We start from the raw sequence: 26,041 nt of genomic DNA, 5'->3' as shown, positions 1-26,041 counted from the left end.
CCTCACTGTTCAAGAAAATGCTTAAGTACAACAAATGCAGAGTTGAGTTCGTGTTGTTGATTGTTTTGTTCCGGCGTGTTTCTCGTCGCCTGGAGTTGTGCATGATGTGAGGAAAGACGGTGAGCTCACTAAAGGAAACATACTTGTGTCGTAATTTGTTTATTCTCTCTCTCTCTCTCTCTCTCTCTCTCTCTCTCTCTCTCTCTCTCTCTCTCTCTCTCTCTCTCTCTCTCTCTCTCTCTCTCTTGCAGGCAGATTATACATATTTCAAACTGAGGAAGTACAAAGCATATCCTACAGCAACAACAACAACAACAACTACAACAATGGGTTACAATAACGATAACAGTAATGGAAGGATTTCATCTCCCGCCCGGAAACCAACTTGCAACAAACGTCTTTTGTACTCTTGAGTCTTCCTTAGGGACCTCCACCCTGGCTTTGTCCCTCTGCCAGCCTGGAGGTGAATGGCCCTCGTCCGCACTTAGCTGTAGCGTGCCTCGTGCCACGTTCTTGGTACTGGAGTCGTGAAGAGTGCCCTGCTTCGGTATGCTCCTCCACCTTGCTTTTTTTCCTACCCGCTCTTATCCATATTATGAAATCTAGGAAAAATGTTTAAGTATTTGAGTCTTACCGATAAGTCCGGTTTCGTTTTATTTTCTGTTTTATTTAGCTGTGCACCTGTAAAGTAAAGAAGCTTCTCGTAAATATCTGTGCGTGGAAATGAATAGTGTTGGCTTGGTTAGAATCTCTGTCAGAGGAGAAGCCGTCAAGGTCATGGTTACAAACTGCGTCTTGGACTTGGGTACAAATGTTTGAGTATTGGGTAAACTATACATTGCGTAACAAAAAGGACCAGAGTAGCGTGCAACGTACAACATAAACATTATTTATGTACAATCAACGATCACTTCGTCCATCACAAGTCGCTTCGCGTGACAAACGGTATTGATGCTTACATAATACAACGCAGGATTCCTGGAAAAAGAAGAAACATCAACATAACATATTCACGAAGGAGAATTTCAGTTAAAGGAGAAAACCTGTTCTGTCCTCCATCCTATTCGGGCTTCGCCGTGCCACCCTGCCGCCAGTCCTCCTGCCTACCTCATGAAAATTAATTAGTAAACTTGAACGACCCTACGATCATTGGATGGCACGCTCAGCGGTTGATCAACACCACTCCTTGCATGTCACTGCTGGGAAAGAACAGTGCACACTTTACACACAATTTTTTGCTAATGAAAATGTGGTTATTCAAGGTTATGGAGGGTAAAGGTTCGGGGATCCGCGCTCTCCCGTCCGGATGCGGCGGTGACGCCACATGACCATTCCGAGAAGCTTGTGACGTCACGGATTGCACCGAGGGCTTGGAGGACGCCCGTGCCCCTCCCCTCCCCTGCCTCGCCTTCCTTCCTTACCTGTCCAACCGGAGGGACGCTGACTAATGCTTTTGCAGATTTGTTCTGAGAAGCTGTTGAGTTGTACTCTGTAAAACCCAAGAAATGAATGAAGGGAATGCTGAGTGAGAACTTTTCTCTCAGTTAGGATCAGGGCGCCCTTGAGGCTGGAGTGACAGTGCTCCTTCCCAGTGTATACGTGCCCACAGTATACATATAAAGTAGTGCGCCATACAGTAGTGCAGGACGCCTCTTATTACCTTCATTCTCAAGTATGTGTTTTTAGTACTTCGTATTGTTTTGTGTGAATTAGTGTCGTATTTAGAAAAGTGGACATTTTTGGTTGACGATCTCCAGATGTGCCGGACACGTCTCAACACTGGTAGTGTGATGTGGCTGGCGACGGAGAGTGCTTTGCCCAACAAGGTAGTGTGGTCATGTGTGTTAGTTAACCTTGACGCTTGAACTAACATTGTTTTCGTGAACCGTCTGCTGTCACGAGAAATACTTATAAAGAGGACACCGATGATAGAATCCACCACATACCACCTAACAATCGTAAACACCACCATGCTGCACCATAGAGCCTGAGATGCAGACACCAACTCATCACAGCATCACCACATACCCATCACTTGCCATACGGATGGTGATGTTCGGATGTCGCATTATCACTCGTCATAACAAAATAATTTAATAGCAACATTTTCCTGGTGGGCCTCGAGGGTAGAACAAGACAAGTAGTGGTGTGTGAAAGTGGCTCCAGTGTGTGTGTGTGTGTGTGTGTGTGTGTGTGTGTGGGCTCAGTGACTCGACACTCCACCTGTGCACTGTGGGAAGCCGACTTTCCCACATGTAGTATTGCTGGGGAAATGTGTGTGTGTGTGTGTGTGTGTTAGTGGGTAGGTAGTGTGATAAATGTTGGTCTCTCTCTCTCTCTCTCTCTCTCTCTCTCTCTCTCTCTCTCTCTCTCTCTCTCTCTCTCTCTCTCTCTCTCTCTCTCTCTCTCTCTGATGCTTTCACTCATCCTGTCACGCTGCTGATTTAATTCTTCATCATATCATTAATGATAATCGCGGGGCCTTGAACACGAAAAGCATGTTAATAATGATGGAATTTGCAATGTTGGGTTGGTTCTCTCTAATGGTCCTTGTAATTTTTTATTGGGGAATTAAATTAAATCAATTGGCAGTGTTTCTTTTCTTTTCTGAACACTTTTTTTTTACCTTGATATATATTTCTTATTGCGTTATATATTCTAGCATGAATATCGCTGCCTTTCTCAGTGTCCCATTTCCTTCATCAGCTTAATTAAGGTTCGTGATCTTAAAGGTTATTTTTACTTCATAAGGATGATATTTTTTTCAAAGACAATAAAGACGATTAACTAGTCAGATCATCGTGAGCTCTCATTCACAGTGCAGGATTTTTGTCAGACTATCACTGAAATCATAAAGAACACTCTTGAAAACCAAACTACAATAATTTTCACTACAACCTCTTATGAGTATATGAATTGAACCCAAGAGGCACAACTTTGCAGACATGTGGGATGATATATTGAAGAGTTTTTTTTCTAGTCGTCAGGTTTTTTTTTCCTGCGCTAAGTAAGTTACAGCTGCTGCCTTTCAAATATATTCTCACATCGTCAAAGTGAAACCCTCATGTTGGATATAATTAGGTGTTGGTTCATAAGTTTATTTTTGTATGTGTGGTTGGGTGGGTGGCTAGGTGTTGTTGTTTGGGTACGAGTGAAGATAAGATCAAATATGATTCTTTGTTGGTAAATTTCTCTGAGTACTCGCCAATACTCGAGAATCAGCTCCTGGTGTCACGTTGCCTGGTTGAGCTGTCAGGAAGGAGTGTGAAGACACGCAAGGAAACGTTTCACTTTCTCTGCCTTCAGCGCTTTATTGTATCTTGTGGTTGCTGTTCCTTGTGTTGTCATCATTAAGACTTCTGGCCTGACGATAGCGAGAAACGACATCTGAAAAAATGAGGAGGAAGTAATCTACCTCCTTCCTGGCGCTGATCACCGTGGGAGCCGAGGGAGGGTTGTAAACACCTCGCTGACGAGGAGTGTTTGTACCGTGGGCCGTCTTGCCAGCCAGCCCCTGCAGCCCTCAAACACTCCTCCATCACACTCTCCTTCAGTTTGCATAAAGTCCTTCAACCATAACCATTATTCCCTCGCTCTCTCTTGTTACGAAGAAAAGTGACGCCAACTTTCTTTCACATAATTACTTCACGGTTAATTATTTGCTCAACGCTGGATTACACATGAAGATTGAGGACACGGAGGGATTTACTCAGGTTCTTAAATAGGCAGGATGGTGCAGTGGACTCCACAAAAAAAAAAAAAAAAAAAAAGCAGGGAACTAAGAGTTTCATGCGCCGGAAGAATGAAGCAGGTTTGTTGAATCGTAGTAAACACTCACACAGTTTATAAGCAGCGTTGCGCATCTCTTGGCGTGACACAGCACAAGGCACATCCTGCCCAACCCACCATAAACTTTTCGTGGGGAGTCTGTCCTTCCCGGCCGCAGGGATGGTCCGGGCGTCCTTGCTGGTACTGTCAAGGTCCTCAGCTCAAGGCAGATGTCTGAGGGAGGTAAAGGGCACGTGAGCCTCTGCGGTTGAAGGTAAACACTGACCGTCTTGAAGGACGTAATTCCTGATCTGAGATGCCTGTGAAGATTCACTAGAGAGAGAAGGCAAAAAATCTTCAATTCCGCTTCATGATGAAAGATCATAAGAGAAAACCAGGAAAATAAACACTTATCAGTCCGTCTCGTTGTTTCTGCAGGTATTTTCACACGGAGACACAGCTTATATTATACTCATGTTTCCTGAGTACGTGTGACTTGCATTATGCTCTTTTTTCTGTTAATTTCATGTTCACAGTTTGCACAGTGGTCACGGGTGGCATGTGGCGGCGAGGAAAATGCGTGCGCATTATCCTTCAAGCTTCCGTGTCCTGTAGTTGTTTTTAGTGCATCGCGGTTAGAAGTATAAGGAAGGTTGCTGCGGGAGACCAAGAGGAACGGATGGGAATCACAAGGATTTCAAAAGTTAGATGAGTAAGCAACAAGAGTGCGGAACGGTATGCCAAAGATACAAGGTAGCGGATGAGGGCATGAATCATAATGGTAATTGAATCAAAGACAAAGACGGAATGGAATCATATGTGCTGAGAACTTTCATGACAGGAATCATGAGCAAAGAGAAAGTGGGAGTAGAAAGAAAGAGATAAAATGACGTACGTGAAAAGAAGCAGGTTTGCATGGTGCATGGATAGAGGGAAAGTGAAGGAGAAATGTGGAAGATGTAGGGAGAAAGAAATTAAGTCGGTGAGGTAAGTGAAGAACTGCATGCTAAGTGAAAGGAGTTCGTGGGATGCTGGAGTGAATTCAGAGAAGGAGAGACAGAAGAATGAATGGTTAATGTGGAACCGTAATCGGAGAATAAAAAGTAACAAGCAATTTAGTAATCAGGTTGTAGAAGCTGCCATACGTGTGGTCTGCTCAGTGAAGCACAATAATGACAGGTGCAAGCTCTACACAAAGAGTTGTTGGTGGCCTTTGAAGCTCGAGTAGTTATATCTATTTATGTAATTATAGATATTTTTAATTCACTGATGCTTCTGTATTCTCGTGGTTCCCGAAGCACACTGCAGGCTTTATGCAGTGACAGGGTGGAAGTTCCGTGAAGCTTATTGTTTGGTTTAACCTCACGCTCGACCGTCTTTGTCAGTGTTTACCAAGAGAAACTATCGGAAGTCTGACCAGCACACTGACACGCAATGGCACCAATGTCACCATGTCGCTCTTCTTCCTGTGAATCATGCATCGGTCATTTTGTGCTAATCGCCACGGAAATTGTGTCCACCCTCATCACTAACCTTTGTGTGCTGTGAGTGAGTGACCTTTCCTGCTAAAAGACGTAAACAAGGCAAGGTCTTGCTTTGACTTTTTTGTCTTTAGGTTTTTTATTTTTCATAGAATGCCTTTTCATAAAGTTTTTTTTTTTTTTTTTTTTTTTTTTTTGTATATGTATCTAATAATGATAAAGAAAAATATGCAACGCTGTTACTTGTTGCAGGGAAAGACCCGAGTATTTCTGAACGAGTGTGGGCGCCACCAAGCTAATGGCGCGTAGGCGTGGGTGTAGGAGCGGCCTCACTGGCTGCAGAGGTGCTCTTTTATCGGCATAGTCCGTTAGCTGGTATGGGTGAGCTTGGTGCCCTATACAGGAGTGCCTCGTGGGGATGCTTTTGTCGCATTCTGTCCCTGGCATCACTGCAGTCTCTTCAAGGGTCAGCCAGTTGATATTTATCATCCATGTTGTTCATTTCCCTATTTTCTATATAGACTTTAGGCATCCGTTTTTGTTCAGCATCATTGGATTGAACTCTCTTAGTAAAGTAATTCATGAATTCATTGTTGGACAATGTTTTCCCTCATGATCAGCTACAAGTTTTTGAGAACTTTTGTACTGATTACCGCATTTTTAAAGTCACCTACAAACTATAGAATGTGCGTTCCATCAATTTTTGCTTCATGTATTTTCTTTTATTTTCCTTCTGTGCTCTGAATGGCAGCAGAGCACGACCATACCAGTAAAAAGGGCCAATAGGAAGGCAGACTTGACATTTGGTGGAACAACGTCACTTCCATAGCATGCCAGCAAACACCTCCTCCATGTAAGCCAGCAGAGGTGTGAGTCTTAACGATGCCTTACAAGGAAGTCGTGACCGGAAGTTTTTTAGTGAGTGGATGATGAGTCAGCGGGACGTGGGGCGGGGAAGGCGGAGGGGTGAGCTCACTCTCAAGTTCTCAAGTGTGTGTGAGTGTAGTGAGAAAAAGTGTGAGTGTCACGCGGAGGGTATGAATGAGAGGGATGAATGGCACAAGTAAAGAGCTGCCAACGTTATGATGCGCGCCTCGGTCAACCCTGTAACCTGCCCACACCACAGGCCAGTCCCTCCCCGCCCACGCTGCTGGTTTGCTGTGGATCGAAGCTGTTGTAGCGGTATGTTTCCCAGAGACGCCCAGAGCTGCACCTGAAACTTGCGACTCATGACGACGTAATAAAAGGTTCTAATTTTTCCCACCCAGCGGTGTGATAGTGGATATGAAAGCACAGGGGCACACGGGGCCACTGGGTTACCACAGAAGGAAAATTCTCCGGGACACGTCAGCAGCAAGCCCCGCCCGCCGCTGTGAGGGGAGGGCGTAGCCAGGCCCCGAATGGTCACTTCCCCTCCCTCTCTCCCTCCCTCCCGACCTCCAGATATGGGCAGTGGTCTGGCAAGATACCAAATCCGGTCCTTGAAACTTGAGTTGACGCCTGACTCGCGGGTATGAATGATGTTTATATTATAATTTATTAATGTATGCTAATTGTTTGCACCTCATTAATCGTATTAGTCGCCGATCATTTCCTTGTTCAGGGAAGTAATAGGCTTCAGACATCTCGATCAGGTGGTGTTTCCTTGATGCTCTCCTTACACGCTGCACCGCGTCGAAGTTACTCGTGTCTCCGAATGCCAGAGAACAGTCCTCTTGTAACGCTCTCCACACTTCGTTAAAATAAGAGAAAGTAAGGAAAGGTAGAAGAGTTGGGAACATTTACTTTCTTCTTCTTTACGGCTCATATGGAACTCCGCGGTCCGTGATTTTTAAGTGCACCGTCGAACATCTGCCAGAAACCATAATTATAACATGTTTGTGATGGGGAGGTGCTTAAGCCTGTACGTATTGACTTGGCTAAGGTATAGTGGTGGTGCAAGGATAGCTATGATGGGGTATTACTGCACAGACGCTGGCAGGAGGCGATAACCCAGTAGTCGCACCAGCAAGTCACCCGTCTTGGCGTCCTTGGCTTGGAAGTGTTTCTGCCAAGAGTGAGCGGCACAGCGGCACGGCTTTCATGAACTTGAACTGGGTCGAGTGATTCACGCCTCTCCCCACAACTGACAGCTTCCCGCCCTGCTTCCCTCTCACTCCCTGCCATTGTCACACTCCTGTCTTCTCATGCCCTCTACTCTCACTGATGTGCTCAATATTAGCTTTCGTGTATGTGTGTGTGTGTGTGTGTGTGTGTGTGTGTGTGTGTGTGTGTGTGTGTGTGTGTGTGTGTGTGTGTGTGTGTGTGTGTGTGTGTGTGTTTTATTCAATTGATAGGTTTATTTGTTTTTATTATTTTTTACGTAAAGACTCCTCCTCCTCCTCCTCCTCCTCTTACTGTTCTTCCCCCACCTCTTACTCCTCTTACTATTACTACCTATAACAATAACAATGATAATGATAATAATAATAATAATGATAATAATAATAATATGATAACAATGATGATGATGATTATTATGATGATAATGATAATAATAATAATGACACTACTACTACTACTACTACTACTACTACCACTACTACTACTACCATAAGCCTCATAGGAGCCAGCCACAGCATAACAGCTTAGTGTCTGGGGCTTAAGATGCGCACTCGATAAAAGAGGCATAGTGGGAGATTAACATCACAGCCTGAGGAACAGCCTTGTGAGGAATAAATTTAGGAAGTGTAGGGACGAGGGCGCCGGAGGAGGCCTAACTCAGTGGTTTGGAGGGGCGAGGCAGGGGCGGGACCGGCGGCGTGGCGGGCGATGAATGATGAGCATTGATGTTCCTACTGAAGGTTTGACACGCCATGGAAGCCTCGAGAAGACCCTTTACCTATACACAAGAGTCTGGCCAAAGTAACGGTGACCTCTTGGATAAAAATGCCTAAAAAAGATCAATAACCAGAATTAACGGTAATGTCAGGGCTTAGTGACATCATTCAATAGGACTCAATAATCCATGACTATTATTCGTAACACGTCGAGGGCTCATCACTAAGGGCATCTAAGTATTCTGAAGGTGGTGAAGGGTGAATGGCGAAGCAAAGCCGGCAGCCACCGCACTGCACGATGCTCTTATCTGCGCATGTAATCAGGGCGATGCGCTTCAAACAGGAGGAATTTAAGCAAAAGGTCAAGTGATGTGACATGTGTGTGTGAAGAAGAGGCGGTGAGGAGCAGGTCCAAGGCCGCTGGGAAAGACGTCAGGAGGCTGATGACGAACTGCGAGATGTGCAATGACAGCTGAAGGTCGTCGTATTGTCCCACAGCAGCAGAGCACAAAATGAGTTTACCGCTTTAAAATATTGCCACAACGATTCTAACAGACACGTCAACCAGCACGAAGAGAGCGGCAATACTGGTTAAATATAGACAAATGTCATTTATTCACAAAAGAAATGGGAAAAAAACTTGCGTCTTTGTATTTTGTCACTTCTGAAGCAGATGTCACTCTGTTTACACTGGCGTCATTATTCATGTAATACTTGCGTCTTTTATTTACCACTAGTGTCGTTTATCAACAAAACGCAACATCTTGAATTTTTTTGTCACTGGTGAAGAGCTGGTCATTATTTAAGTAGGAAAAAAGCAAGGCTACCTCCCTCGCCTCGGTTGTGGATGGTGTAATGGTTGTCATTAGACTTTTATCGTTCACACTAGAGTGGTTTGGGTAAGCACGGCAAGATGGATTGCTCCGCCGCTCGACCGTCAAGAGTGAAAGCGAGGTGGACGCTGACGACCCACCTGGAAACCATCAGACTCGGAACTTTTTCTTCTTAGCGAGTCTATAAACATTTCTAAAGACGTGACAGTGACTTGGGATTAAAATATCGATTTTCTCCTATGTATTATTTCCTTTCTTGTTGCATTACGTAATTTATTTTATTTTGTTTAATCTGTTACGGTGATATCTTGCTTATAAAACAATGTTACTAGTAATGATAGTAATAGTAATAAGATATCAAAATGCTAATGTTTTTTATGGATATTAATTAATCATGGTGTCAGGATATATAAAACAACGCGGTGGCACATTCGGTAGCGCGACGAGCAAAGTGAGAGAGTGGAAGGAGTCTGGAGGCGGGTGTTGCAGGGCTGGCTGAGCGGGTCCAGGCGGGATGGGGAGCTCAGTGCGTCACGGTGCGCCGTAGGGTAGACAGCCAGTGTTGGAACTATCACCACGCGGCCGCTCCACGCCGCTTTACGTGTTTCTTGTCATATATTCAAGGAATTGAGATTGAAAGCCAACAACACGGTGCTATTGTGATGTAATTGAACGGACAACATCCGTCCTTTTGTGGACATTGGAAATATTGCATGGAAGTGTTATTCAATGGACAGACTGTGAGACGTGCTGGAAAGGTACTTGTCTGGGTGTAGAATCCAGTGTCGGTGAGACAGCATGGTAACGCCTTGTTCCTAAATATAAAAGAAAACGCCTAAATGCATACCCAAGATGCTGGCAACTCACAAACGAGTGACGGTGTGTGTTTGGAGTGTTGTGACGACCGTACAAGGAATACAAGGGACGACCATGCAGTGACCAACCACCACCATGGCCGGCGCGGGGGCGTGAGTGGTGGGCGGGGGGCCGCCAGGACAAGTAGTACCATGCAGGATAAGCAAATGGAACGATGGTGCTCGAACTCAGAGATCCTGTGTCGGGTGTTCACCGCCTACCTCACCGTGTGGCTGGGATGGGCACTGCCTCAGGTAAGCCTCAGCAAACAACCATTAGAACGCCTTGCATTGGAATACCGATATTAATTGGCTGTTACAACGAGACGGAAACGCAGAATTTTATGTGTGTGGTGTGCCTGTGTGTGAGAGAGAGAGAGAGAGAGAGAGATGTAATTTCCTCTAAGAAACGAGCATCAAGAGGGCGGGAGTAGGAGGGGAGGGGGCGAAGCGCAGTTATCAGCGGGTAACCTGACCTAACATTTCCATCAAGCCGGTGTGCGCCTCGCTTAGGAGGTGGCCGCGTAGCTTACCGGTGAGTCAAGATGTTGGGTGTCTGCCCCAGCCGTTAATTGTCATCATAGACTAGTATTCATTTCGCTGTTTTATCTTGACTTCTTTTAACAGCTTAGAATACAATAATAATCAATCATGGAAGTCATAGGAGCTCTTAAGGGTGTTTGTATGTTTCTTAGAATTGTTTAACAAGTTTGTATCTTCAATGGGAAAAACACTTCTGAGAACCTAACCAACTCTCTCTGTGACCTTCGAAAACAGCCCTGATGAGAGAAGAAAGCGTTGAGGAATGCAATAATAACCTTTATTCAAGCGAGGATAAAAGAATTTCCTATGAACACAGAACCGGTAAACCCAACACTAAAGACATGCAAGATCGATTTGTTTATTATTGATTGATTTAAATGCGTCACAACAACGGGGTCAAATGTCGCTGGGTCAATGAATAAGTAAGGCCACCTGGTCCTTTGCCGCCACACCTGCTCTGTTTGTGACCTCTACCAGTGATCGCGCACCTGACTCGTCTTAGCTCGTGCTCTCCTGGGAATTGTTCGCTACCTGACCTGACCTCCTCTCCGGCGGCTTGCCACTCTGCTCCCGGGGAAGCTTAGCGTTGTTTGCTTTACTTGGGAGTGTCTGTGGGAGGGCGGAGGAATTTGTACTTACCGTAGGTGTCCGTTCGTCCTACAATGTCATTAATGCTCCTTCACTCTACAGTTTTCGCGAGTTAATGAAATGTTTCTAGCCAAGTTGTAAATGTCGGCGTGTTCATTGGTGAAGCTTATTTGTGTTATTGTGTCTACATTTTATTTGTAATTTTTTTTTTGTGTACAATCATGAATCTTGTTTATGAATATCTTGTTCATTGTTTTGAATGATAGTTTTTTATAGGTATCTTGTTCGGAAGATTATTAATATTGTAATTTTATTAGTTTGGTTGCCACTCATCACTTTCTCTAACCACCAATTTGCTCTGTTTTCTTCGAGTTGCCTGTAATTGTGCCCCAACAACTGCAGCAAGTACGTATTCTATTCACCAACACACACGACCCTTAGTAGAACACTTGCCCGCATATTCTATAGATCATCATGTATACAGTACACCACCACGGCGGCGTGAGTCACAGCGGAGTGTCATGGTCCCAGCGATCATTCTGTTAACGTAACATTACTCATTCGTCATCGTAATGGAACCTTTCCCAACCGAATCCTGAGAATGAATGACGAACGCCGGAACTCACACGACCACCCCAGCCACCCCGCGCCCTACACTTCTGGGTTCCCGCCGTGGTGTCTCCCTCACCTTCACCATGTCACACGTCACCCAACACCCTTAAACAAAGTAGGGAATGGTGATGTTGTTTCCTAAGTTCAGTCAATCATCGCAGCATCACATCAATCTCTCCCACGCCGTTGAACCCCTTGCATAAACTAGAGAGTGTAGACGTTGTTGTTGTTGTTTTAATGTTAATATGTTCAGGCCATCTAGATTGAATGGTGTACGAGTATAGAGTATAATTATCTGTATGAGCATTAGAGGCGAAAGTATAACAGCTTAATTTTCCTATTGATATGAAGTGTATCAGATAATTATAATGAATATATAACGTGAAAGTGTGTGTGTGTGTGTGTGTGTGTGTGTGCGTGCGTGTGCATTTTCATACGTAGTTCAGCTTTCTGTTTGTCAGACGTGCAGCATGTAAACACGTACGCCCCTAAGGCAAGCCTCGAGAAAGCCACTTCCCGCGTTCTTCTGTCCACTACAAACCGACTGGTGATTTTTTTCTCCACTTCCTCATAGCCCAGTTGAGGAATAGCAAGGGGGATAACACGCTCCCCCCCCACCCCTCTCTCTCTCTCTCTCTCTCTCTCTCTCTCTCTCTCTCTCTCTCTCTCTCTCTCTCTCTCTCTCTCTCTCTCTCTCTCTCTCTCTCTCTCTCTCTCTGTTTCACGCACACTTAACTCTACGAAGGAAGTTCCACTTTCTACAACTAAACAATTATTAGCATACCTCGTAAAGGATATGAGTTACTATTATACACAATAGGACATCCGCATGGCAGTAAGGAAGGAAAAGTATGAACTCTCGACTGTACTGTAGATACTATTTAGGTGTGGACCGAGCGACAGAGATGAGTTTATGGAAGAGGACAGGTAGGGTCGACTAAAGGTGGTTAGGACTGGTCTGAATTATCTCCCCCTCCGAACTGTTCTGATCTTAGTTTCCTTATCGAATATTTATGCGCGGTGTTGGAGCCCACCTTTTAAGAGCTTGTCTGGCCCGCCCCAAGACTGCTCCTGCTTCGCCCCGACCACCAGCGGCTGTAATTTTCGTGTAAACAGCGGCGTGGTGCCGGACTGACCCATCACAGAGAGGGAGAGAGTGGGAGGAAGCAGTCATAACCCAGCTCCTCCGTATTTGGCCATTCCTGTAAATCTTTCCCATCCCAAACATTTGTTCCTTGTCGTTAGCAGTCTGGTGGTGATTCATAAACCACCTCCCAAGGACTCCTATTGTCATCCAGGCGGTGTGGACTGTGGTCTCGGCCAGGCTGCGAGGGGAGAGTAACAGCAGAAACCTTTATAGCGTCTGGTAAGTGAGAACTATAAAATGGCATAATAACCGAAACAAAACCGATGAAGCATAATTTATTACCACTGCAAAGGTTAAATTCATGCATGGTCGGCAGTGGGAGAGCGAAAGTAAAGATTTGTACATCTGCTATCACTCTTAATGTTATGTTATGGTGTCCACCGAGCGTGCCTGAGGGACACTCCTCCGTCACAGCCTCGCCTCGTGTGGGATGCCTGTCACGAAGGCTGTGTTATTCCTTGCTATACAGAAAAGAGAAAAGGTATATTTCTTCCCCATCGCCTCCCATGCATTTTTCTTCCTCTTTCATCATCGTTATTCATCTCTCTCTCTCTCTCTCTCTCTCTCTCTCTCTCTCTCTCTATATATATATATATATATATATATATATATATATATATATATATATATATATATATATATATCTTTATATATCTATCTATTTTTCGTTATCTACGTATTAAGCTCTCTCTCTCTCTCTCTCTCTCTCTCTCTCTCTCTCTCTCTATATATATATATATATATATATATATATATATATATATATATATATATATATATCTTTATATATCTATCTATTTTTTTCGTTGTCTACGTATTAAGCTTGTGGAGAGAGAGAGAGAGAGAGAGAGAGCTTGTTTGTTCTTGTGTCTTAATGTTTGAGATTTTTCACCTCTTTTATTGCTGTTCCCTGGAAGTCCTTCTGAAAAATGTTCTTTCATCACCAGCATCGTCCGTTCATCCTTGTGCTGTGGTGAGGAGGAATTTCCTATAATGCCTCCACCCGTCCCGTCCCCTCCCCCTTTTCTCTCTCTCTCTCTCTCTCTCTCTCTCTCTCTCTCTCTCTCTCTCTCTCTCTCTCTCTCTCTCTCTCTCTCTGGAACGCACGTGGCGGCTTAACTTGTGAATTAAGTGGTCTTATTTCCACAGGTATAGCCGTCCAGACCTCTTTGTTTATCTCATATTTTGTCAAGTAATTTCCTTCGTACTCGTAAATCTCGGAGGGGAAAGCCTGTCATTGTGAGTAGGCAGGAGTGGCGGCGGGAGCATCGTGGTGGTGGTTTGAGATGAAGATAAGAGTCATATTGAAAAATACCACCGTAATCTTCCTGCTTCTACTGGGAGGAAGAAAAAAGCTAATAACCGCGTTTCTCCCGGAAGATCCAAGGAGTCTTTCCCCGACACACAGAGACGTAGTTAGTCCATTCAGCCTAGACAAGGAGAGAGAGGGAGGATGTGCTAAGGGAAACAGACTGGTAAATTGCAGGCCGTGTCGTTTCCCTGTGGCCTCCGTCGTAGCTTGCTAAACAGCGTGGCGATCACTCTTCCAGGCTGCCTTTTTTTCTCTATTTGCTTCTCACATTCACTTGTACCCAAAGCTCCTTGCTCTTCTTACATCGCTTCTATTAATAGACAGTACTTTCCATTTTCTGCCTAAAAAAATAAGACAGTCATTCATGGACCTGATGTAACAATTTCGAGTTATATTTCTACTTGAATCGTGTAACTTTAAGGTAGTTACATTTTGACAAGAACTTCAATTGTTGGAAGTATCCTTAGCCCGGAGGAGGAAGAGAGAGGAGAGACTGGCACCACACTGGGCGGCACCAACCAACTTTCACAGGAAATTGATGTTTGGCTGAGACGTGAATGTGTCGGTGTGATGTTGGTTGAGGCCATTTGTTATAGTACTGCCGAGCCCCCACGTGCTGCCGAACACCTTTGAATGGCGTTGGTTGCATTCGCGCTCCTTCACGCTGTGTTAGCTACGTTACTTTTAGAAATAGATAACTCCAACATAAAGCAACTGAAATATTTACACACACTTTAGGGAAAAAAAAGATGTAACTCTCTGCATTGGTGTGTGTGTGTGTGTATGAGAGAGAGAGAGAGAGAGAGAGAATGTGTTGCATCAGTCTTCATCATGTTGTTTTCCTCGTTCCGACAAACACCTGAGGAATGGCCATCGTAAACATTGCTTGATTTTGAGGGAAAACATTCAACACGAGTATAAACACACTTCATGAAGTTTTTATAGCTTATTGCTGGCAGGCGGCATGTTAACTAGACCTAAGTGTAGGTTATGTGCTCTCTCTCTCTCTCTCTCTCTCTCTCTCTCTCTCTCTCTCTCTCTCTCTCTCTCTCTCTCTCTCTCTTCCGGGAAGTAGGACATCCCTGTGCAAGAAATGCGTGTAATCTCATAAATTCTTCGAGGTTACCCTTTGGTGGAGAATAAATATGTTCTAACTCTTCTGCTTTTACTGCGGTCCATAAGAGAATAAGTAGGTTTATCTGTGCGATTTCTCGAATCGCTCTTTGTGTCGAAAGAAGAGGAAGGAAGAGAGGTTTTGTCAATATCTCCTGCCGTGGTGGTGGTGATGGTGTGGGGAGGGCGGGGTGTGACTAGCGGTGATCAGTATTCAGCACGGGGAGTGACGCCTATTGGGTGGTGCGTGCTGGTGTGCGTGCCGGCGCCAGATCTACGGAGCACACACACCTCGCACTCCTTCCAAGCCAAGCACGCAAACCTACTTGCCAAAAGCGTATACACTCCTATTTTGTTTTGCCTTTGTTCCGGTGACCTTTCTTTGTGTTCTTGCAAATTTATTTAGTGTCAGGATTGTATGTATGTTGCATCGACGTTTTCTTTTTCTGCTTGTCTTTTTGCCTTGTCTTCTCTCCATGTTCGTGTAGAAAGAGACATTCGCAAGCACCAGCCAGCGTCGCCTCTTCCGTGGAATGATGATGACGCAAGTTCTTGAACCACGCCTACATTTGACTGTTCTTTATTTTTTCCATACTTTCTATATCTTTCCTATACACATCCATTATTTATTTTTTACCTTCACCGCCACTGCTGACCTTTTCTTAGCTACATTTTTTTCATGTGTTGTTTATTCTCCATTCCGTTGCCAAGGGAAAAATTGGACTTATTTCGATAGTTTTATTGTCTTTCCGTTCTCTGCCATCTTCCCACATTTGTTGTTGTGTGTTTTGTTATGCAGTACACTATTCATCGGCACGTGAGTCATTCATAAACTTATATTTTAAACATGCAATCGAATGGAATTTTTACATGTTTTATCCATATGTAAATGTTTTAGGCTCGTTTCCTGGAATAACCTCGAGACGTCTGTGGTCTTTCTCGGTCATACTTGAGTTTCATGACGCGTCCCAGTCTATTTTTGCCGCCGCTTGCTATCGGGCCACATCTTAACAGCTACATACATAGAGAGCGGCCCACCAAGGCGCATTAGAGACACACTACTTTCATCTCTATCTCATCTCACGACTTGTGTTTATTTTATTTATTTTTTTTAGCGTCGTCTGGAGATGAAATGCAACTTTTTTGTCTTAGTTTGTCGTGTGTCATCTCTCTCTCTCTTTCTCTCTCTCTGTCTCTCTCTCTCTCTCTCTCTCTCTCTCTCTCTCTCTCTCTCTCTCTCTCTCTCTCTCTCTCTCTCTCTCTCTCTCTCTCTCGGCCTTGAATCACTCAAGCTTGGTGTTTAGCTGAGGATATGCAAGTGTCTTATTTTCATGCCCCAATTTGAAGCTTGTTAAAGTTAGGACCCTCAACGCGTCCCTCTAGATTAGTAAAATAGAGTCAGAGCGGCCCCAAGTAGTCTTCGTGGTCTTCTCCAAGCGTTTCTGGTTGGGAAATTGTTAGCTGGCGCACCCCTGCCCGCGCTCCTCACTCCAATCCTGGCTGGGCGTTACAGCTATGGCAAGATTTACAGGAGCCGCGCCCAGACCTGACGCCCTGCAGTGTAACCGTGGCCCTGCCTTCCCTCGGGGCCACAGCAGGGTGCTCACCGCAGAGGCCCATATCTTGAGACGCTTTAAACTTCCATTAGGGCTGCCTTTAGCTGAAAGCCACTGGTTATTAGTACAGTTCTCATGTGTTTTTCACGTTGATCGGATGAAATTTATGTTTATTATTCAGTATGTTTATTATTTATTGTGTCCTAAGAATCGAGATTGTCACTATTGTTGAACGGGTTTCGAGATGCTTGAGATTTACAAATATATGATCTTGTTGAAGACGCTTACGCTGAACTAAAGGGAGTGAAGAGTTATGTCACAAGTTGTTGCTTCCGTATAGCTAACACCAGCAAGGAAATGACGGTGAGACAAAAAAGAATAAGTTTTCCCAGTTACTGAAATGCTCCATATCATAAATAAAGAACACTTCTATACTATTTTCCCTGCTACATTGTTAATCTTGGTCACTAATTTTGTAGTAATTTCCGTCATGCGTGTTTACTAGTCGTTACGTAGGTATAGAATGGTGATTTTCCCCACTATTGTACCTCATCTTGCTCACCTTCCCTTTTCTCTATCTAGAATATCATACACAGCTTGGTGACGAAAACCTTGTGCAGCATCAGCCCCTTTATATCCTGAATTTGCACCAGACCATCTTGTAAACCCACTCATCACTATACAGGCAGCTTTCGAACCTTACCAAATGGCCTTATAAGTTCGTAGTCGTAGTAAGAGTAAATAAAACGTTTTGTTGTATGGCTAACTAAATTGGTAACTATTTCTTGATAACGAAAAGTATCATTTTGAATTCATCCATCCCCCAACGACATCTTTAATATTAACCCTTTCATACTGAGACGCATTCTTGATATTTGGGAACGATTAGACGATTTTATTTGACATTAGAAAGAGTATGTGGAAGTCAGAAGATTAATGGCCAGAGTCTTTACTATTTTAATCCTCCATACAAGTTTCTGATGCTTTAAAAAAAATTATATCACCAAATAGTAAGCAGAATGAATATGGAAACGCGTTATGGTACTGAAGGGGTTAAAATCGATGCCACGAAAGGGTTACTGAGGAGAGGACATCAGTCAGAGGGTTAAGTAGGTGAGGGAGGCAGCAGTGCATCATGGGTTGAGGCCTCAGTGCTGTTGTGGCGTGGCTGGGCAAGTCTGTGTGGGGGAGGGCCGGCTGGGAGACGCCTGGTGCATGGTGGAGGGAGGGGATGCCTGACCCTGATGACTCCCACAGACGCCGCCCACTCCACTCCCACGCTCATACTTACTCTAGACCCCCCACACGCTCCCTGCCGCAGCCCCAATCGCCTTCCGCACCGTCACTGCCTCCAAGATTGCCGTCCACACTTCTAACATGGTCATCATCATCGTCATTATCATTGTTGCGACATCCATTACCTTAAAACTTACGAATGTTTAAGTTATCATTCAAGTTATCATCGCTATTATTATTGTTGCTGCTTATTGATGACTCAGTTTTTTTTTTTTTTTTTTTCTTCCTGTTCATTAACTCATGTTTTGCTGAGAGAGGAAGCGCCCCAGGGTTTGGGTGTTGTCCTAACGGTTCCTAAATGTTCCCTTGCTCGGTTCAGGTTCTAAATACAGTACTTAACACACTACAAACCAATGGTGATGAGCGACGCAATACTGACTGCTTTTCTGTGTCTTTGCAGCTGGTGAGGCGAGGAGAGGAGGAAGAAAGTGAGGTAGAGAGAATACAGGAGCTTTTCCCTCATGACGACCTGCGCCTCCACGAGCGAGACCCAATCACCCAGGTAAGTCACCCTTCCTCAGGTGTGCCGAGATACTGTCGCCAGGTAGACTTCTCATGGGGCAGGTGTGTTGGGGAGATAGTCGCCTCGATAGGTGTTAGTGCTCTTTTTTCATATTCTGGTATGTAGCATGTGTGTATACTTTGTGTATGTTAGTGGAGAGTTTTGGAATCTGCTCCTCCTCCGTTGCTGACTCTTGGCATCTCGTGGAGTGAACACATTATACTGTTATATTTCTGAACTTTTTTTTCTTTGTTTTTCTTATACGAGTAATATGCACCGAGGGATGTTGAAGTTGGATCTCCATATTATTATTTTTTTTATCCCTCAGACCACTATTATGCAAGTGTTGAAGGCGATATTGGCGCTTGAAGTATATTTTCTGCGTGTCCCCTGCAGCAGGTGGAAAAATTATTTAAAGGAAACTTCTCGCCGCTGCGCGTGTCCTTATAAGCGGAGGATGGTATGTTTTGTTGGTGTGGGTGTGCCGCCGCGAGGGATGGGGAGGGAAGCCATTAAGGAGACGAAAACAGACCCCGGTCTCTGTATTTTCCTGACGAACGATAAGAAGTGACACTTGTGACGTGCGTGGGGCGTCGGGCGGCGCTACCCTGGTGGTGTGGTCTCGCCCTCTCCCTCCCCCAGCCACGCAGCCACGCCTTCCCTCTGATACCGTACCGTACTGTGGATGCAGACTCATTTCCCTCGATTCAGGGAGAAACTTTTATCTTTCGGTCAGGTCACAGGGGTGTCAGCCTCTGAGTTCTCAAACCAGGTTACATGTTCTGAAACGCTCTGGCTTTTCATAAGTACTATTTTCAAAGACCGCTAATCGAAATTTTCTTTATTTTTGTCATTGATATCACCGACTTCATGTTAGAATATTGCTGGTCATGAAAACACCATGGATAGCTCTCTTTATTTGGTATTGCAGCTTGTTGAAAATATTTTCTAAATGAGACGCTGAACTTCCTGACAATGCAGTCCTAATTTCCCGATTGTGGTACACTCATCCTCGCTGCGGCTCATTTGGCTCCATCGATGAATTCCGCGTTTCTCTCGTTTCTCTTCTCATAACCCAGATCTTTGAACTCATTTTGGAATTTTATTATTCTGCTGAGTAAGGTTTTTTTTATTAACATAGTTTTTTTTTTTTCGTAGTCATGTTAAACATTTTAACACGTTTATGATTTACTTCCGTCAAAGGTGAGCGTGTGGTGCCTTCGTGAAGAGTTTTGTGTCAAAGGGCTTCTCACAGGCACGGCTTTCACCTGTACCAGTGTGTGTCACCTGCCAGGATCCAGGGGAATGTTCAGATAGATTGGTTGTTGCCCATTGAATGCTTATGCTTATAGCAAATCTGTATTTTTCACCTGAGTATTATTGCATTTCTTTACTATTAAAGTGTTGTTTTATCTTTGTTGAAGCATTAGATTTTAGTTGATTATTTGACGACACTTATTAGCGGAGGTGCTGGCTTCTACACCACCACTCCTACAAACAAACATACCTACGTTTCATCGCTGACCATCAAGCAGCGGGAAATTGCGTGTAAGCTGAAAGGGAAACCGCTTCCTGGTTCCCACAGCACCCTACACACGCCCATTTCACCGCGCGCCTCAGACCACTTGTTTGTGTTTGCCTGTCGTGCTCCAGTGTCCAAGATGTCGTTGTGGTGACACCAACAGAAAGTTACTTGATCGCATAGCCAAATTTGCTCACCGGAAACCCAGTGTGTCAGGAGCGTGATGCCCAAGGTGTGTCTGGGCGTGAAAGCTGGAGTGTGAAGGTGGTGGTGAAGCAAGCAGTCGGGGCGCCTAGCACTCATACTTTCCTTTCTCCTCCGTTACCTCGCCCAGGAATTTCCTCGGGTTGAGTAAGGAGGTATAGCACCTTTTTTGTTGGCTTGGCTGGTATGCACCGCTACCGCCGAGAGGGAGTTACGTAAACCTCAATGCTCATGCTCCCATCACCATACCTGCGCTATTCACTCCAGGGATGGCTGGTGTGTGTGTCTAGCACCGCTCGGTATGGAAACCTTTCTCCAGGATTAGTCACCTACAATGTGTCACTGCCCTTCCCTACGCCCACTGCCGCCCACCTCCGCTGACGCCGCCACGAAGCTCCCTCATCTCTCTCTCTCTCTCCTCAACGTTCAGACTTAGCGCAATCCTCAATATTCAGTGGAGCGCGCCTACACCCACTCATGCGAATCTTTTTTTTTTTTTTAGCAATGGGAAGGTTACTTAAGACCGTCAGATTGATATTCTCTCTCTCTCTCTCTCTCTCTCTCTCTCTCTCTCTCTCTCTCTCTCTCTCTCTCTCTCTCTCTCTCTCTCTCTCTCTCTGACATCCACGACAATGTTTTAACTTCTAATTAGACGAAATCATAAGCGACGTTCCTTGCAGTGTTGTGTTAAGTAAAGTTTGTCTTCTTCAAGCCAGCGGGGGTCGGTGGAGGAGGGAAGGAGAGGAGAGGAAGCTTTGTTGTGTCACTGAGGGAGTTAACGAGGCGCGTGTTTGTAATGACTTCGACCCTGAGCCTCGTTGGACACTTCTGGAATGCGTAGTTTCCCTCAGAGGCAGAGTGTGATTCTTCCCATCTTATGCGCCGCACATTTCTCACTTCCATCTCTTTTTTAAATTAAGTCTAAATCCATCGAGCTCACTCACTCACGACTTAATCTGCCTTTCTTTATCACGGCCTTGTCCACAGATTCGAGATTCTTTACACTGCCTACTCAGTCTCTTCCTCATCTGTTGACCTTGGTGCAACACAATAAGCGATGATTTATTGCCCTGCTCTCGACAGATATCTCTATCATCTAATCCTATTTTTGTATCTTGTAGCTTTTGAAGTCGAGTCAGGAAGGTCGTCTGTAGGGCTGACTAACCGCCGTCAAGGTTGTTCTCCATTGTATCTTAATTCTTGGGCCGTGTGCTGCAGCCTCTTGGATAGCTGTGTTCTTTCTTATATGCAGAGACAGTCCTCCTTCTGCCACACTTGGGCTCAAAGCGATTTTACTCCTCTGGTGTTAGCTTACTTGATTTGTCGCTGGAGGTTAAAGCAACAAGTTCTAGTGCTTTGCGTTGCGTACAGTTGGTTATGTTATCAGTCTTTGCATCCTACGTGTTGCTAAGCCACACTGAAATGTCTTGCTGTTTTCTCGAATGTTTCTCACTAATCTCTTAGCATCTTTGTATCCCTCTCGCTTTTCATTGCCATCTGAACATTGCTTTTCATAATTACGCTTTTCAGCATTGATTTATAATTAGAGACATGTTACACCCCAATGACTCATACTGCGTCTTTACGTCTGGTTAAAAACGGCAGCACGTTTCATTTGAGAAAAAAATAACGAGGACGAAAAGAAAAGAAAAAAAAGGAGAAAGAAAATACAAGAGCAGGGACCATACGCCAATTAAAGACGGGAAAGTTTGAGAAAGTTTATCGGCAGGAAATCGGACTAAGGAATTTACACGGCCTACCGAGAGAGAGAGAGAGAGAGAGAGAGAGAGAGAGAGAGAGAGAGAGAATTTGCTCATGGCTAGGACTATTTACATCCAGGCAGGAGGTCGTTGCAGCCTCTCTCACCTCACGTGCACCTTTCAAGAGCAAAGAGAAGGGCTTTCAATCACTTCAGAGGGACATCCGTTTGATTTCTCCTGGTCGAGACTTGAGATTAACGACGGGAGCGCTGATAATGACTGGAGGAAACGAAGAATTTTAAAGATTAGGCTGACGAGAAAGAGCCATGATAATGATAGAAGGAAAATAAAGCGAGGGAAGATCAGATGGAGAGCCTGAGAGTTTTAGGAGGATAAGAAGAGGAAAAATAAGACGAAAACCTGGGAGAGGTAGTAGAAAAAAATAAACAGGAGAGGGATACTTAAAAACATCAGGAAAAGTGTAAAGAAATCATCTGAGACTTATAATGATAGTGATGATAAGAAAAGAGGAAAGATAACAAAAAAAGCGATACTGGAAGGTGGAAAAAATAGTATGCAGTAAAGAAGGGGGATTGTAAGAACATTATGAAAACAGATTCCAAGATCATGCATTGTGGGAAGAAAGATAATCGATTGCTGATCATTTGATTTTTTTTCCTACAACATATTAATAACTCTCTCTCTCTCTCTCTCTCTCTCTCTCTCTCTCTCTCTCTCTCTCTCTCTCTCTCTCTCTCTCTCTCTCTCCAATGCCATGGTCTCTTTTTTCTTTATTTTTTGCTCCATTGTTCCTCTCATCCTTTCCTCATTTTTTTCTTCTACCTCATCCTCCCTCCCTCCCTCTCGCCTAGTAATCTGCCATTATCTTTACCCTCTCGATCACCATCATCATCATCATTATCACCACGCCGGGGAACAATTCACTGTGTGTCTGTAATAATCTTTTCTTCAATTAAAATTCTACTGTTCCTCATTTTGTACCTGAATGTCTTGCCTTTTGTTCCCCGCTCGACCTTCTTACCATGTCCTACCGTGTCTGCTCTGTCCTCTACTCTCTCTCTCTCTCTCTCTCTCTCTCTCTCTCTCTCTCTCTCTCTCTCTCTCTCTCTCTCTCTCGTACGTTTCATTTTTCTTACTTTCTCTCTCTCTCTTCCTTTCTATTTCACATTTTTTATATCGTGAGTTGAAAGCCGTACTTAGATCTTCCCTTTCTACTCTCTCTCTCTCTCTCTCTCTCTCTCTCTCTCTCTCTCTCTCTCTCTCTCTCTCTCTCTCTGAATGTGTGTATGTACGTATGTATATAATGCGACACGTATTTAATGGGCGGATGAGGAAGTGTGTTTGTGCTTCTCTCTCCGGACGTGATATCTGCTGCGTTTTCTTGGCGGTGGGAGGAAGAGAGAAGGAGGGATAGAGAGGAAGAGAGAGGGGTATCGTAATCCTTCTCGCTTCCTGACGTCAAGCAAGATAGTGTGTCTTCTCATCTCAGGTGGTGTGTTTCTATTGTAGTGTCTTCTGGGTCTATTCACTGTTTCTGTTTTTATGTGTTTTTCTTTGTGTTGTAAGCCTTCCTGTTTTATTTTATTTATTTGTTTTTTTTAGTCTCATGTTTACCACTGTCGTAGTTTTTTTTTTTTTTTTTTTTTTGTAAGTTGTAAAGAAAACATGTTTATATTTTCTTTTTTTTTTTTTTTTTTTTTTTTTTTTTGTTTTGTAATCGTGTAAACCCACGCGCTCACACACACACACACACACACACACACACACACACACACACACACATTCATTCATTCATTCCTATCAATAACTTTCTTCGAAGCGGCAATACAGTCTTCCTTTTAAAACTCCTTCATTCATTCACTTGATGTCACCTTGATGTCTTCAATATACGCAGCGTTTCTTCCACACACATCCTTTACTGTATAATTCATGTAGCCTTCTAGAATAAAAGAGGAAAATAAATGTTATCTTTGAATTCTGATGATCCTAGGAGTCGTTGTGGTTAACCTGCAGATTATAGAATTATTATTATTACTTTTCTTTTGCTTCTGAATTTAGATGTCTTCATTTTTTCTTTGCAAATTAAATTTAACGTGATAGTAATAGCGATATTGTATGTGTGTGTGAGAGAGAGAGAGAGAGAGAGAGAGAGAGAGAGAGAGAAAATGTTGCTGTAAAAATAGTCGAGGCCTGCGATCTCTCATGTGTCCAGAAGTACAATTACGATCACGTGGAGAAAGCCGCGTCTTCCATCCACTCTTCCTTCCGGTGGTCACTCACGTCCCTCCCTCCCACCCTCCACCTTCTCTCCATCCATTCGTTTACTTCTCCCCCTTCAGTCTTTCCTCCCCTTTCCCAGCGCTTTCCTCTTCCTTCCTCCTCTCTCTTCCTGCTTCATTCGCTTCTTCCTCCTCTTCAACATCGCAAATATGTTCTGCCCGTTTTCTCTCTCTTTTTATGTTTTATTTTTATTCAATCTTGTTTTCTTTTCTCTTTTTTTGTAATTGCATAATGAGGAACGTCTTACCAATGTTCTATCTTTCTGTGTTTGCGTTATCTACATCAGTGTGATTTTTACCAGCTATAGATTGTTACATTTATTTATCTTCCGTACTCTTGTCTGTTATCAGTGTAATCTTTTTTTTTTTTCTTCATTTTTCATTGATTTTATTATCTGCCAAATGAAGGACGCAAGAAACATTGTAGTGTGATGTTGTATAATGAAATGCGCAGTTGTCATGCTCTCTCTCTCTCTCTCTCTCTCTCTCTCTCTCTCTCTCTCTCTCTCTCTCTCTCTCTCTCTCTCTCTCTCTCTCTCTCTCTCTCTCTCTCTCTCTCTCTTGCATAATGTTGTTGTTAGAGTTCAAGTAAGCACTGCCAAGCCTGACCCCTCCTTTCCTGCCTCCCGTCATGTGTCTGGCTCAAGCTGGTCACGCTGCTCACGAGGGAAAAAAAAAAAAAGTCGGCCGCTAGACATTTATGATTTCTCGTGGGAAATTTCTCCAAGATTTCACTTTTAGGGAGGGGCGGCGCAGTACTGGCTGGGTTGTTATTATTGTCACTGTTCGATGTTGCTATTTTTTGAGCGTGTGATTTTTTTTTTTTTTTTTTTTTTCAAGGTTCTGGGAATTTATTAAGATGAGATAAAACGTGTATTGTGTGCCTTTATAGTCTTCGTGAAAAAAAAAAAGTGAGGCAAATTTGATCGTTTTTACTCTCTTCTGCCTTGACTTGAATTTTTTTTTTTTTTTTTTTTTTTTTTTTTTTAGTTATTTTGATTCATACACAGATTTCCGTAGTCTTACACGAATTTAATTACCGGGTTCTTGTTATTGTTTATCTTCGGTTGTGTTGATCTATGTAGCAGCGGCCCCCCCACTCCCAACCCCGCCAGCCTGGAGTACCTCGTCCCAAGGTTGCTGGCGGTGCATCGGCACTTGTGGACTGCTTCCCTCCTCTCGTGAAGGTCGCGGGGCTTAAGTACGTGTTCTAAACTCTCATACAAGCTCGTTAACATTTCTCTCTCTCTCTCTCTCTCTCTCTCTCTCTCTCTCTCTCTCTCTCTCTCTCTCTCTCTCTCTCTCTATTGTAAACATTAGCAAAATAAAATTCAGTAATGATTTTTCATAGAGTTTCGATGAAGATGTGTCAGGTTGAATTAGTATTCTCAGACTACAGCACGTGTTAAGCTGCATCCTTGGTGGAGCAGCACGAGAAACTCATTCAATGCAATTCACAAAATCCAAACCTCTTGAAATCATCTCACTTTTATCATGAAAAATTGTGTACAAAATTAAAGAGAAGTATCGCTTTATATCCAGAATCCAACGCGAATGATGCTGAGGTCTTGAAGAGTCAGGGTTCTGTTGCAGCGAGGTGTGTGGAGAACAAATATTTGTTTGGGATAATCAGGTGCGTGAAAGCGTTAACGCACATGTTGTTTTTACTTGCCTGGAGGACAGGTGTGGATCACCGAGGAATTTCTGTGTACAAAAAACATGGTGAACATATGAAGATATTCGGATGATATTTAAAAAAAAGGACAAATTATAGAATAAAAAAAAAAAAGTTGGACTCCACGCAGTAATTTGTTTTGACTTAGGCTCTGGTCCTTGTGATAAATTTGTTCCACACTGGAATATTTTGGAATCAGGAAAGTGAAAGTCGACG

At 43.9% G+C, this 26,041-nt stretch overlaps 1 protein-coding gene across 6 annotated transcripts in view; it reads left to right on the top strand.

Moving 5' to 3' along the window:
- LOC123504617 overlaps positions 1-26,041 on the top strand; it is a 518,452-nt gene that overhangs the window by 464,331 nt on the left and 28,080 nt on the right. For 5 of the 6 annotated variants that reach the window (XM_045255282.1, XM_045255284.1, XM_045255283.1 and 2 more), the window contains one exon: positions 18,323-18,424. In XM_045255282.1, the coding sequence (XP_045111217.1) occupies positions 18,323-18,424 (102 nt within the window). Of the gene's footprint in view, positions 1-9,426; positions 10,011-18,322; positions 18,425-26,041 lie in introns of those variants that run through there. The other variant, XM_045255285.1, reaches the window with a different exon arrangement.

This window comes from Portunus trituberculatus, chromosome 16 (genome assembly GCF_017591435.1).
Source record: "Portunus trituberculatus isolate SZX2019 chromosome 16, ASM1759143v1, whole genome shotgun sequence".
Classification (NCBI taxonomy): domain Eukaryota; kingdom Metazoa; phylum Arthropoda; class Malacostraca; order Decapoda; family Portunidae; genus Portunus; species Portunus trituberculatus.
This window is presented reverse-complemented; position numbering and strand designations above follow the sequence as displayed.